Genomic DNA, 15,354 nt, shown 5'->3' on the forward strand with positions numbered 1-15,354 from the left:
CGGCTTTTGCCTGCTCTATGGTCGGGTTGTTCTCTTGTCTCTTTGACACATCCCCCATTTCCGTTTTAAATTTTAGTGCAATAAAAATAAACTGGAAACCAACGGTCTAATCTATATAAAAAAAATATAAAAAAAGACTTATGAACCACATCAACAAACCACAACTACTGAACAATAGGTTCCGACAAATACAGCGGGTTTGAACGTTTTAAAAGGCACCTACCACCCTTAACCGAATCAGTCGCACTACATTACAATAAAAAAAAAAGACACACTATAAAATTGCAATTGGAATGGCATAACTTGGTCAAAACACATATTAACAAATCAATAAGCATACATTGAACGAATAAATTTCAACTACGACACAATATAAATAAAATATTAATAAATATTAAAAAGGGGATGCACTGAGTGACATTTACTTCTTGATAATAACTACAACAAATTGCTACACATTAAAATGGAACACTGTAATTTTCAAATGAATTTTATATAAAAATATATAATTACATCTACATCATTATAGTTGATATTTATTTCATATCATTATTATAGTTAATCCAACTGACACGTGTGTCTGATTTTATTTCTTTTAACAGTAAGCATAAACCATATTGTAAGTTAAAGAAGTATTTACATTGTGTATGTTGTGTTAAATAATGATATCAACGAGTTGTTCAGTATGATTGAGTAAATATGCTGCAGGTAATCTTTTAAACTTTATGTGGATAATATTTCTGTGTAGACTTTTGTAATTGAAAGAATTTTCATTTTTGTTTTTGTAGATACAGTACTGGAATTTACACCAATAATCATTATTAACTGGTATTTTTATTTTTATTTTACAGGGCAAAATGCAATTTTTCTTATTTCTTGCAATTATGATTTTGTTGAGCGTGGTTTCTCACTCATCGCCATTTCATAGAATGAAGGTTGTAAACAGACCTGTATCGGTATGTTTAAGTTATATCTGTTAAGTGAATATGAATGTACCATAAAATTGTGTTAAGGATTTTTCAGACAACTCGACAGAAACGGCATCGCATGATTGTAACAAAACCTAAACCAAGAAACAATAAAAGGCAGTTTTGAACAAGACCTGAATGTCGATACCGGTACAACAATATCAGTCCAGGCGATTATTTATTCGTGTAATATTATTCGGATGGGTAATATATGTCGAAGACTGTGTACAAATATTCAATACAGCACCAATCGCTGCGTATAGCAAACATAAAAGTATTGGAGATATGCTTAGTAGATCAAAGTTAAAGTCTTTAACATTAAATTGACAGTTGGACCCCTGATGATGGTAGATCTGTCATAATAGCTAGATATATTGAAGAAGAATTAAAATATAAATATATCAATATAATCATATTTGATTATATTCAAACAATGCATCTTAAAATGACCATCCCAAGCTGAACTACCGAAACACGAAATTATTTATTTGTGTCGGGTCCTGTCAGCAATATGGGATGCGTGGTTGCATGGGTGTTTTATTATAACAACATGAATAATTTTCATATTTGATTATATCCAAACAATGCATCTTAAAATGACCATCTCAAGCTTAACTACCGAAACACGAAATTATTTATTTGTGTCGGGTCCTGTCAGCAATATGGGATGCGTGGTTGCATGGGTGTTTTATTATAACAACATGAATAATTTTCATATTTGATTATATCCAAACAATGCATCTTAAAATGACCATCTCAAGCTTAACTACCGAAACACGAAATTATTTATTTGTGTCGGGTCCTGTCAGCAATATGGGATGCGTGGTTGCATGGATGTTTTATTATAACAAAATACGGATAACAATAATCGCCTGAACTGAATATATTATGCACATTACCACGTTTGTATCATAAGGGAGATACATGTATCAACGTTTTAGATTGAAAGTAATACACAAATATGATTGGTATGATGTTTGAATAATAAAAACGGACAAACTGAAAATGTATGCTAGCTATTCTGATAAAAATATCATAGTATCAACATTAACCATATATGAAATACTTATTTACTGTTTGAATAAAAGATTATAATGATCTTTGCATCTGTAAAAAGTAACAGAGGATAACGGAGTTATTTTCTTTTGAAACAAACGTTTGTTTGGAAGCATGAATTGTCATCAAATAAATAAAGTAAACATAACACTATATATACTTTTAAAAGCACAGTAAATACGCGAAATATTTATCTGTTAATTAAACTTAATAAAACCTATGAATCAGAATTATTTAAACTAAACTGCCTCGCAAACAACTGCATGCTACATCGCGTCATTATATTTTTAACGTCTTTAGGGGTTTTCTTGTATAGATATCATGTTATTATTCGTCTTTTTATGTCATTTTCGGATGAAAATAATTTTTACCAAATCGCCGAGATAGATAATACAATTTTAAACTACAATTGTAAATATAATCGAGTTTTACTTTATTACATGCACACAACTATGTTGAGACCCTAAAGGCAAACACACATGTTGGCGCGCTTATATTACTGAAATAGAAACAAATTAATATAGAAATCCGGGTTATAGAAACCAAAGTTTAGCTGTCATCAGGCGAATCAGCGCTTTGCACGAGAAGAAACATAAACCACTACATTGTAAGGCTGTAACAGTAGATATCCAGGTGCAAGATTTTCTCACTGTGTTGGAGACCTATTGATGGTCTTCGGCTGTTTTCTGCTCTTTGGTTGGTTTGTTCTCTCTTTTACATTTCCCTATTTCCATTTCTCATTTTTTTCTGATTACAGAGTCTCACTAAACAAGATTGCAGGAATTTGATGAGAACTCCTGAATTTAATGACGACTATAGTACATGGACGGAACAGATGTGCCTATTTTGGGTGTACGGGTTTGAACAAAAGGAAGCAGAACAGTATGCAACTGCGACTATTGAAGATGGAGATCTGGATAAAAATGGTGCAATTGACGGTGAAGGTATTTTTTTAAGTATAGATTATAATTTTATATGGAAATTCGTTTTAAATAAACTATTATGCATTTAATTTTTGTGAAACAAATAAAAAGCATTTGCAAAATGTCAAATTAATCGATAATCATTGTTTGAATCTACAAACTTTTTGACTGTGCATTTTCACTTTTTTTTTTTATTGAAAAGTAGATTAACAAAAAACACGAATTTCAGTAAGGAAAGTTCAAAACGGAAAGTCACTTAAAAAAGGCAACAGTAGTATACCGCTGTTCAAAATACATAAATCGATAGAGAAAAAAACAAATCCGGGTTACACACTCAAACTGAGGGAAACATATCAATTATAAGAGAACTCCGACACATTAGACCCCGAGACGTAACACACACCGAAACGAACTATGATGTAACAATGGCAATTTCCCTGACTTGGTACAGGGCATTTTTATGAAAAAATGTTGGGTTGAACCTGTTTTGTGGCATGCCCAACCTCCCGCTTTAATGGCAGTGTTGAATATAACATTAAAATGACAACATTACACGACAGGGTTACAAAAATAAACATGGGACATGCCTAAACAAATGGCAGAATCAAACGCCTGAAAACATCAAACGAATGTATTCATAGTCTTGACTTGGTGCATGCATTTCATTATGTAGATAAAGGTTCATAAAATCTGGTCTTTAAGCTACATTATTTTGTTGTATGATAATCGCGTTAAATTCCTGTATATTGACAACAGTGTGTGGGCTAAATGAACAGACAGAATAGGTTTAAGGATGTACTTAGGTGAGGTTTAGGCATTTGTGTCAAATGTTCGGACTCCTTGGTGTTTTTCCATACAATACAATGTAAAATAGTTTGCCCCATAACACCCATTTATTTTTTCATATAGACTAAATAGCTCATGAAAGGTCATTTACCAAAATTTTAGAAGTTTCTTAATTTTCTTTCTTTTGTTTTGAGACCAAATAATACCAATGCAAATATAAGATAAAAGTCCAAGTCAGCCTTTTCCCGCCATATTTTAAATCTCAAATATCTCGAAAAGGAGGTCCATGACCAATCAATATGTTTAGCTTATTTTTATCCTTAATTGAGTCTCTACCAGCTTATAGTTTCAATTTTAACTTCTTAATTTATTAATTTTCACCTCACCTCACCTAAGTACATCCTTAAATGTCAAGACGTACCTGATTCATAATTTAGAGAAAAAAATGATAATTTATTTACAGTTAAGCGGAAACCGTCTTGATTTTATATTTGAGAGGGAGAAATAGAAGCAGTATACTATTGTGTTCTATACCTCCCTTCAATTATAGAATATCAGGGATTTTATTCCTTTTTCAGAATTGTTTGGAAGACCAAACCCCAAAAAGACAGAGAATGTAACAGCTTATAGTCTATAATAATGGTTTGCCTCACGTCTTCCAGTCTACCATACTAAAATAAAATGAATCATTTAATGTCTTCTTGTGGGGTTTTTTTCGAACAAAAGTAAAAAAACATTTACATGAGTTGGATGCAGAAAACTGGAACTGTTTCGACCTAACAATGTGAGTGAAGGATTCCAATTAATCGAAGGGTTAGAGTGTGTAAAACTTTCATTATTAAAATTTAATTCTGTTATCACGATGCTTGAGTAGCCCATAATCTCTTTGATGGACAATTGAACTAAAATATAAAACAAACAATTTGGATTACAGATTTAGACTTAACCAAAAACATTGTAGATCATTAGTCGTTTTGTTAAACATTACAAGAATAACAAATACATTGGAGAACACAGTAGATCACCAACCGTTTTGTAAAACATTACAAGAAAAACCAAAAACATCAGAGAACACAGTAGATCATCGATCGTTGTGTAAGAGTGTTAATATTGATAGGTATTGAAATTGAATTTCCTCTATGTAACTATTGGTTTTCGTCTGATTGAGCCTAAAAGTGGGGGGCATTCAAAACAGAAAGTTCTTACAACATGGGAAAATTCAAATGTCATATTCCTGACTTTGTACAGGCATTTTCTTATGTAAAAAATAGTTGATTAACCCTAGTTTTATAGCGCTAAACCTCTCAATTGTCGCATCAAATTCCATTATATTTACAACGTTGCGTAAACAAACCAGACACAAAAGGTGAAACAGTCAAAATATGGGTACAGCAGTCAACACTGTGTCACAATCTCAAAACAAACAAATATTTAACAAAAAAGCACGAAAAGCATCTATCAATCTTTAAAAAAACACATGCATTACTCCGCATGTTTGGCGTCATAAAATGTAAACGTCACATGAAAGGACCATAAAATAATGTTTTTTTTTCAAAAAGTATAATTTCACATTATGAATGGTGGTATACAGGGTCAAAAATCAAAAGTATGTTAGAACTAATTTCAGAAACAGACCGAGATTTGAAATTATCCAGAAGAATCCACATATGGTTAATACTCCTACGCGAGTAAAATAATTTAGTCGTTCAAAGTATTTTCAACTTTATAATAGAACAATAACATAATAACATATATTCTAACATCACGTCCTTCAAACGCTTTGAGTACACACCCGTGGTAAAATATGAATATATTGCTTTGTGTTCCGATCGTACTCCCACGTCATATGTTTTTTTATGAATGAAGTACCCGAGGTCATAGAATGATGACGTTATAATTTAAGCATTTTACGGGAAAATACACGCTTCTGATACCGAAAATCATCATAACAAGGAAATGTAAACAAACGATGCTCAAATGTTGTATAAGCCCATTTTTTTTGTACATAGAAGACATATAAATAAATTAAAATTCATCAAAATACGTTATTGTAAATACATGTAGTTTGGACATGTCACTTATTCTGTTTGCTCCGTTGATTACGCCAATCTCAAAGTGCGTTTATTTATGGGAACGGCAAACATTTGCCTCCACATAGAGCGCTTCGATCCAAAAAATAATGCCGTTTTTGTCCTATTAGAATCGAAATAATTCATGGGGGCTCGAGCGATAGGGAGGGGTAAAATATCGGCATAAAGGGCCAACCCGAAGTAAAATCACGATATATTCAATCCCCATGAATTATTTCTTAAAATTAGAACATGCTCAAAATTTTCCACCGGACAGAACGGACGTCGACGGATAAAACGTACGCTCCGTTCGAGCTATCCGGTAAGGTGTGAATGAGGCTTAACATATAGTTTTACCGGTAATATAAAATTAAATAAACCTAGAAAAATCCAATTTCAAGAGTTCGCTATCTATTCAAATCTATATTTTTTTCAGTTATATCGCTCTTATGACTGTCGCCAGTCTTCGGAGTTCAACTCAATAGTTAATCAGATTTAAATTTGAGTCAAATCGGTGAACAGTAAATTGACAGATAATGCCAAAAGTAATAGGATTAGAATGTCCTTTCTGTGTGTTGGAGGACCAAATCCCGCTCAATTTTGAAGAACCGTTATATGTCGGGGAAAAAAGCAAAATAAGCTGCATAGTGCAGTCATGCCCCTATGGCGCAGCTAAAACAGGATAATTATGCTGATTCCAGTTCTGGTCAGTGCTATGGTTAATAAATAATTGTAAATGGTGAACACATTAATTATGTTTTCTTTTACACTATGTCTGTGTCATTTATTACTTGTTATATTTGTATACCATTGTATTGACGAAGGTTTATCAGAATAGATTGATATATATGTTGTGTACAAGTTATCATTTTGTACAAATTATAATTTGTACAAAAATATTGTACAAATTATAATTTGTATTTTGACTTTGTACTAATTATAATTTGTACAAAACATGCCTGTACAAATTACAATTTGTACAAAATTTGACCAAAATGCACCTATAACTTGTACAACAGTTTGAAATATGAATTTTGGTGAAAATGCATTAATACACACGATAGAATTGTAATCAACTGACCACACATTAAATCTTATTAACAATATACACCCTTTTTACACAGCTACAAAAGGCAGATTGATTTTCGAAATTTTTGAGAAAAAAAAATTAAACAAATATGATTTTTGTTCTTCAAATTTTTAATACATATAATTCTTTTTCTTAAAAAATATCATTCAATGGTACTGCTTGATTAGTTCTTTTTGTTATTTGGAGTTTTTTTTTTTTTATTCAGAAACTTTGCAAAAACGATTATATTTGTAAATTTGGATAATTTGGATCGTGAAAAGGATCTCGAATAATTTGTTGCCACTTATTTCTTATTTTACTAAGTCCATAGAAAAAATCAAATCTTTCTTTAAACAAGTCATGATTTATATTTGTAATTGGTACATCAAATAGTGGATTTACATTACTTTCCCTTCACGTTTGTTTGTGAAAAGTTTGATTGCCCAATGCCATTGGTTCTGATGATTTTATAATACTACACAACTAGTTTTCTAGTCTGAAGTAAAAGTCTCTTTGTCTGTTCTGCATAAGTTTTATGTTGTTTTTAAAGTTAAGAGTGCCTCAACTGATTTCGGCTTATTTTAATGCACAGTAATAGATATTTATATAACAAAGATCCTTATTGGAAAAAAAACATTCATAAAAAACAACAGAAAAACAACTGACATACTCCTGACTTTAGCATAGTCATATTCCTAACCAAATGGTGGGTTTAATCTTGCTTTCCTTTCTGGGATGTTTGTTTGTCTAAACATCTAACCGAAGCAGTGATATACACATGTTCATTCACAGCAACGGTTCATGAGCTTTAATGTTCGCTATATGTAAAACAGGTAGTCATCGATTCGAGTGTCAAAATGTTGAGCAATTACACGATTCCATAACTAACTAGATCACCTGTTCAAACGTATGAAAAAGAACTACTTTTGAATTTTGTAACTTAGGTGTATGTGTGGTCTTTCAATAGTTTTTCAATAATGTGTATCAAGGCTTTTTTTCACAAAAATCCATATGATAAATTATTGTACAAGTTATAAGTGATTTTTTGTCCATTTTTGTACAAATTGTAATTCGTACAAGGACTTTTTGTACAAATAACAATTTGTACAAAGTCAAAATACACATTATAATTTGTACAATATTTTTGTACAAATTATAATTTGTACAAAATGATAACTTGTACACAACATATATATATATATATGAACATAAACAAGTCTAAATTGAAAACTACGTTCAAACCTATGATTGCGTTGGATAAAAACCGCATTTTTTATACGTGTGCATGTAAAACAAATTTCGTTGTAGAAGGGTATAAATACAGCACAAACAACATTTTCCAAAAGACTAAAAAAGTAAAAAAGTATATTTAAACAAAACACATTTGACTATCAGGTCGAACAACTGATGTTCTTTAACCCTGCTGACTGCCATTGGCGATTGCCAAATAAAATTGATCACAAGATGTAACAAAATTGATCTTATAAACTTTAATACTAAACAGAAAACAATTAACAAGTGGCCAAGATGTTATGCCACAAACATAAGGTGTCACTAATTTTTGTACACCAGATCCGGATTTCGACAATAAATGTCTCTTCAGTGATGTTAGGGTTCGAAAGGGTATTTTGAAGGCCATATATAATTTACCCTCATTTTTAGATTGACTCTTGAATTTTAAGAGTCTTAGGATGAACATATATATGTGTGTGTGAGACAATTTATTATTTTAAATTACCGATATATTTAGTCACTATCATTTTATTTTCCTTAATTAACATAGAAATGCAATGGTCAAATCTTGTTAAATTGTAAAATTAAAACTGTGTATGTTTTTTTTCCCTATATGGATAACTTTTGAGATATTTTAATTTAATACATATAGAATTATGTCCTTGATTTTCCTGTTAAAAACGGTGTGATTTATGAAATAAAGATAAATATCCCCGTTTCGTTTATATCAAATATATTTGGAACGTAATTTAAAATAGGATATATCAGTTTAGCTGTGGGACATATGATCACATATAAGCAGTTGTTTGTGTTTAAAAAAAAAGACAATGCAGTTCACGCTTTTAGATTCTTTTGACTTTCAATTAAATAATTGTAAAACGATCTTTTTATATAATGTGTTGTTTATTTTAAGCGTGATTACACACATGTGTGTGGTTGTTAGGTAGACATATATTTATTTAAAAAGAAATTTCTAATAACAGTAAGTATTTTCTAATTTTATAATCTTCGGAGACAGAGTATGCAAATAAAATGAACATGCAGTACGCGGTCATTGTCATTTTCCAATTACCATAATGATAAAGAGATGTGGTATTTATATAAATGCCAATGAGACAATCTATCAAGGGACAAATGAAGTTGATGTAAGCAATCAATAGTATATTCCGAGTACTAATGCACAAAACGTCTGTATATTATAAGTCTTTTATTTGATGTTCGATATTTTTTCACGGTATTAGGTTTACTAGAATTATTATACAACAAGCAAAAACATTGGCCATTTTTTTCTGTAACAAATATGCAAGCTTTTACTATCTTTTATTAAGTGAAATAGAAATATGACACAAATATATTATAGGTATAAAGTAATACATCTTGACATAATTTAATGTAGTCTACAAAATGGGATGTAACCCATCCATTGAAGTTCATGTTGAAGCTGACGACATTCAAGATGGTGATGTTGTTGGGTGCTTTTGCGGGGGAATCTCTCAAGGCTGCATGGGCCGCCTGAAAAACGCACCGGTTCCATATATTCTACGAGCGCCTACTGGAAAGAAAAAAGAAATCATCAAGTATTCAGATATAGAAAAGTTCAAAGAAATTGATGATCATGCTTTGAATGTAAGTTCACAAACTTATTACATGTGTGTGTGTGTGTGTGTTTGCTTGTGTATTTAGGTGGTTTATCATTTTTTTTTCATTGGAAAGATTGCCTATTAAACTGCTACTTTATAAATCCATGCTGAATTTTCGATTTAGTGCATCTAGTAGGTAGTACGTTTCTGTAATAATTCAGTGCATCAAAACCAAGACGTTGTGCTTCGTAAGACAGATATATACTGAATTTGTGTTTTAAATCGCGTCTGGTGTATATACAAAATTTAATCCTGGTATTTATGATGAGTTTATTTTTTTTAATTTTTCTATGAAAAACATATTTAGGAAAATTTTCAATCAAGAAACATGTTATGATTATTTGACGGAAAATTCAAATCGAATCACCAAAGAATGACGTAGTATGCTGACAGTATACAGATGTCTTGAAAGTATCGTATAATTTTAAAATTACGATGATTGTGTTAATGTACTTCACTAAACTGTCCGTACCTTTTACACTCCTTCTCAGTATTAATATATTATATTCCAGGTTCCAGGGTCAGCACTGAAGTCCATCAAAAGCTTAACGAAATATCTGGTGGCAATATGTGATACTGACAAAGAGAAAGTTCGATCATTCTTTGTATGGATAACAGCAAATATTTCGTGAGTAACATTAAAATAATAACATTAACTTACATGCGTATTTTTGCGCATTTAATTTTCAAAGTTTCAAGTGAAAAAAGCAACATATTTTTGTTAAATTATTTCATGGTCACGTGGGACAATAAAAGTTGTAATTGATCAATATGATCAATGTTATGGTTTTTTTGGAAAGGGGGAGAGGGCGGATGTTTTATTTTTGTGTGTTTTTGTTTGTTTTGTTGATCGAATGTTCACGTGTGTCAATATGAATGCAACGATTTTCAATTATTTTTAATGATTTAAGGTATGAAACATCGAACAATAAAGGTGGTGGCGAGTCCTTGACAGACCCAAATACTGTCTTCCGCAGACGAGCAGGAGATGCGGTCGGCTATTGCAACCTGTTCGCAACAATGTGCAAGTAAGTATTCAATGTAAAACATAAACATATTTATTTTATTATTGGGTTGCTTTGTTGAGGTGTTTTTGTCTTTGTTTGTTTGTTGGTTCTTTTTTCGTGTTTTTTCTCTCTTCTTATCCAACTAATTGCCTATCCTATGCAGACATGCAGATTAAAGGGACCTCTAGTCTTTTTGGCTTTGTGCTTTTTTTATATATAATTTTGGTTTATTCATATAATTCAGTGTTTATGTCGTTAAATTCTTATGCATCATTTTAGGGGCCTAATGCATAAAGACCAATTGATGGTCATGGGCTGTTTTCTTTTCTATTTGACACATTACTCATTCTGTTCTCAAAGCTATATGTATTATGGTGTCGATTTGTAATTTGAAGAGTTTTCTTATTTTAGAAATTATGATTTTTTTAAGTGAAATATGGTCTTTTGGTTTTTATTTCTTTATTTCGATAAATGATCATATAATCTTTTTAATGTAGCACAGAAATGTTAATAGCTACAAGGATCTATGATGTTAATTGACATATATATATATATACCGGTATATATATTTAATATATCCGAAACAAGTACCATTTTACCAAATTTAGAAAAAAAATATATATTTATCATTAACATCTTTATATTTGTAAGACATATTTTAGCAAAATAAATAGTTGGGTAATCGGTGGCTCATATCTTTACAGTGATAACAAGTCCCCAAAAGGATAAATATATGTAGTTTTGCATAAGAATGAAGACTTAGTGCAAATATATAAAGACAAAATTAGAAAATATATTCAACGCTCTTCAACTTCTTACTTTATTTTGCCTTCGCGCGTCTGGCGTATATATTTAATTCAGTCCTGGTATCTATGATGAGTTTATTTCCTAAAAGGATATAAAAAATGAAGACTATGAACATATTATAGGGGACAGGCCATGTTGTCAATTGCGATAGCAGTAATTGTTTTTATTTTGTTTGTATCAGGAGTTCCGGTGTTCCTGTTGTGAATCTATCAGGTTTCGCCAAGCGTACGGACCACGATCCAGAAATACCTTACACACCTCATGATTCTCCTGATCACGCATGGAATGCTGTCTTTGTTGACGACGATTGGCGGTTTGTCGACTGCTGTTGGGGAGCTGGTTACGAAGATGAGACTTGTTACTGGGTAAGGAAATACGAAGAATTCTGGTTCCTTACAGATCCAGATAAATTTATCAACGATCATTATCCATGGACAAGCTCTGATAGAAAAATCAACAATAATTGGCAGCTTCTCAAACAACCAATAACTTTAGCTGAATACAACAAACTTGTCAAGCTCGAAGAAACTGCAAAGGATTGGGGATTAGATTTTTCGCATAAAGAGCCTATTCTTATATTTAGGAAAGAAGTTCACATAACCATTACTGCCAGCATTCTTGTTAGAAACATAACATGCGCAATGGAGACCATAGATCATGTGAAAATGGATGATTACACGTTAGTTTATCAATTTGACACTCTAACATACAGTGTCCAAGCCAGACCTCCGTCCCCAGGAACCTATGTACTCAGAATTTACGGAAAGAAAGATGGCGAGATGTCACAGCCGGCGCAGTTAATGGTAAAATATCTTCTAAAATGTACAGATGTCAACAACTACGTAAAGTCGCTGCCATATGTGTTTACACACGCTCAAACTTATCATGTTACCCTCCATGAACCACATGCTCGAGAGCTTCCAGCAAAGTCCAAAGTTAAAATCCGTCTGTCTTCACAGTATCTTCGACAAATCATGGTGGAAAACATCCCTCTTGAATGCGATGAAAACGGAACATGGGAAGGGAAAATAACAACACCCCAGTCTGGAGATGCGATTGTTATATATGGTAGTACTTCGGATGATGCAAATGGAAAATTTCATTCACTTTACAAATTTTACATTGTCGATAAAAAGCCAAAATAGTTTAAATTCTATTATACACATTCGAAGATAAATAAATGTTTATCATTTGTGAAAATTATGAAATTCGAGCCAGCCAACGAAGATAAAAGTCGAAAGCATAAAACGCACAAAAGATTAAAAAAAAATGTTTTTGAGGGTTTTTACGTCAATAATTGTGTTTGTTCCAATGCAACTTTGTGGTCACACACCGATCTTTCAGTAGAGATGTTTAAATTCCAATTTCCTTCTTTTTTATCACGCAGTCAAAGCCAGATAATTGTTGAAACGTATCGAAATTCAATACAGCAGGCTATATATCCATTAAACCAAAAATGTATACAAATCTACATATTAATATTTCAATATCTTATTAAAAATATCACATTAACTTAACATAATACTTCGAAAATGAGGTCAAAGGTCAAGGTTAGAAGAAACTTGTAAGATGGACATTGACATCTTACATTAATTCTTTACACCAAATGTAGTTGACCTATTTCTAGATATATCTGGGAAACATTCCTATTCTTGGCAAGTAAAAACTGGCAAATAAGCTAATAAAATGAGGCAAACGTCAGATAAACACTGCAAGACAGACATGCAACAATCAGTCTGCACACCAAATTTAGTTCACGTAGTACTTGTATCTGAAAAACGAACCAAGTCATGGCAATTTCGTGATGAGAAATAAACCATGAAAATGATGTCAAAGTCAAGCACACACCTCGATATCATTTTAAACAAATTATATTCACCTTTCGTTATGTCTTTGAGATACGGACATATAACTGCGATGACTTCACTTTGATTACTGAATCATTTAATAATGTGAAGGTCGGGTGAACATTGATTCTATGCACATATAGCTTTAGTAAGCTTTGTTATTGATTGCCTATGAGACAACTCTCTATAAGAGACCAAATGACAGAGCGATTACTAACTATAGATCACAATATAGCCTTAAACAATGGGGAAAGTCCATGCAGCATAGTCAGCTATCAAAGGTTTGGACAAGATATGAAGTATCAATAACTGGCTGTTAGATGAAGCAAGGGGCATCAAACAAATTCACAAATAAAGAGATTAATTGTATGCCCAAAATTGGTTTCCGCTTCGTAACTTCAGTTTGCATCAATCAAATAGTATGAAATTTAAACACAATGTCTATTACCACCCACCACAGATTAAGTTCGATTTTGGATAGTGTCATGTTCACCTTTCTTGAGTTTTGATCCCTTAAAAATGACAACTGGTTAATTTGCCCTTCCACAGTCTAGTTTTACTTTGCCTCAAAGGTTATGAAACATTATTGAATGATGAGAGGACTCGAACCTCAAAGCAATTTATAATGGCAGCATACAGAAATTAATGTGATTAAGTTTCAAAGAAAACAAAATGCCAGATTTAAACTAGATCACTCTTGCATATTTACAAGCAAAGGCATCTGTGTCCTTTGGCCTTCTTATGTTTTATTGGAAACATGACTTGTTACTAACGATTACCATAAATGGTCTGATGAAGGTAAACCTTAATGCCCCCTTTGACTAGTGGCAGGAGCTTATAAATAAATTTACAACAGATATATGTCTTTTATAGTTCCAACACTGCATCCTTACACTAAATTATTACTATACTAATCTTCTAAGATCTAATTCATTTTTATTTATATTTCATTTATTTAAGAGTACACACACTGAAATGTCTCGCCTTTATTATATTATATTAATAGTCCTAAATATGAAGCTTTACTACAATTTTCACATAAACTTATAATGATCCAAGAAAATGAGGTAAAGATCAGATAAACCAAAAGAGAAATACATCTTACAATCATTCAATACACCAAAAATAGTTGACCTATTGCTTATAGTTTCTATGAAACAGACTTAACCAAAAAAACTAAAATGAACTATGAAAATGATGTAAAGGTCAGATGGACCAAGCCAAGCAGAAATGTTCACCTTACAATCAATCTAAACATTAAAAATAGTTGACACATTTCTTATATTATCTAAGAAAAAAACTTAACTATGAAAACTTAACATTGACCAATGAACAACCACAATGAGGTCAAGGTCAGATGATACCTGCCAGACAGACATATACAGCTTACAATCCTTCCATACAACAAATAAAGTTGACCTGTGGTTTATATTTTAAGAAAAACATACCAAAAACACAAATATAAAAAGAGCAAAGATCCGTGAAAATGAGGTCAAGGTAAAATAAAAAACCTCTGAGATTGACAAGTACATCATAAAATATGTCCCTACACCAAAATTTAGTTGACCTATTGCATATAGTATTAAAAAAGAACAAAACTGAAACCTTAACTTTGACCACTGTACAATGAAAATGAGGTCAAGGTCAGATGACACCTGTCAGTTGGGCATGTTCACCTTATAATCATTCCATACACCAACTTTAGTAGACCTATTGCATATGGTATATTAAAGAAAACCAGACTAAAACAAAAAACTTAACTATAACAACTGAACCATGAAAATGAGGTCTGTCAGATGACATCTGCCAGTTGGGTATGTAAACTCTACAATCCTTCCATACACCAAATATAGTAGACCTATTGCTTAAAGTATTCAAGATATGGAATTGACCACCAAAACTTGACCTTGTTCACTGATCCATGAAATAAGATTGAGGTCAAGTGAAAA

At 31.8% G+C, this 15,354-nt stretch overlaps 2 protein-coding genes across 5 annotated transcripts; both read left to right on the top strand.

The window, feature by feature from the left end:
• Positions 1-556: 556 nt before the first annotated feature.
• Positions 557-4,431, top strand: LOC134709749 (uncharacterized). Of its 3 annotated transcripts, none has more exons than XM_063569897.1 (4): positions 557-619; positions 852-956; positions 2,782-2,968; positions 4,312-4,431. In XM_063569897.1, the coding sequence occupies exons 2-4, from the start codon at positions 858-860 to the stop codon at positions 4,368-4,370; spliced, it is 345 nt and encodes a 114-aa protein (XP_063425967.1). In that variant the 5' UTR covers positions 557-619; positions 852-857; the 3' UTR covers positions 4,371-4,431. The 3 variants fall into 3 exon arrangements, with proteins under 3 accessions (XP_063425967.1, XP_063425968.1, XP_063425966.1); XM_063569898.1 differs by having other exon boundaries at positions 563-601; XM_063569896.1 differs by having other exon boundaries at positions 603-708.
• Positions 4,432-9,019: 4,588 nt separating this feature from the next.
• LOC134709750 (kyphoscoliosis peptidase-like) lies at positions 9,020-12,832 on the top strand. 2 transcript variants are annotated; one of them, XM_063569900.1, is made up of 5 exons: positions 9,020-9,086; positions 9,501-9,730; positions 10,257-10,372; positions 10,656-10,772; positions 11,740-12,832. In XM_063569900.1, the coding sequence occupies exons 2-5, from the start codon at positions 9,509-9,511 to the stop codon at positions 12,701-12,703; spliced, it is 1,419 nt and encodes a 472-aa protein (XP_063425970.1). In that variant the 5' UTR covers positions 9,020-9,086; positions 9,501-9,508; the 3' UTR covers positions 12,704-12,832. The 2 variants fall into 2 exon arrangements, with proteins under 2 accessions (XP_063425970.1, XP_063425969.1); XM_063569899.1 differs by having other exon boundaries at positions 9,045-9,086; positions 9,465-9,730.
• Positions 12,833-15,354: the final 2,522 nt, after the last annotated feature.

Source organism: Mytilus trossulus, chromosome 3 (assembly GCF_036588685.1).
Source record: "Mytilus trossulus isolate FHL-02 chromosome 3, PNRI_Mtr1.1.1.hap1, whole genome shotgun sequence".
NCBI classification, from domain to species: Eukaryota; Metazoa; Mollusca; class Bivalvia; order Mytilida; family Mytilidae; genus Mytilus; species Mytilus trossulus.

Bases quoted from the DNA above. Each gene is read 5' to 3' on its own strand.
- LOC134709749 (XM_063569896.1), top strand. The intron at 957-2,781 runs GTATGTTTAAGT...TTCTGATTACAG, and splicing joins TTGTAAACAGACCTGTATCG to AGTCTCACTAAACAAGATTG. The intron at 2,969-4,311 runs GTATTTTTTTAA...TTCCTTTTTCAG, and splicing joins TGGTGCAATTGACGGTGAAG to AATTGTTTGGAAGACCAAAC.
- LOC134709750 (XM_063569900.1), top strand. From the start codon at position 9,509: ATGGGATGTAACCCATCCATTGAAGTTCATGTTGAAGCTGACGACATT. The intron at 10,373-10,655 runs GTGAGTAACATT...TAATGATTTAAG, and splicing joins TGGATAACAGCAAATATTTC to GTATGAAACATCGAACAATA. The intron at 10,773-11,739 runs GTAAGTATTCAA...TGTTTGTATCAG, and splicing joins CTGTTCGCAACAATGTGCAA to GAGTTCCGGTGTTCCTGTTG.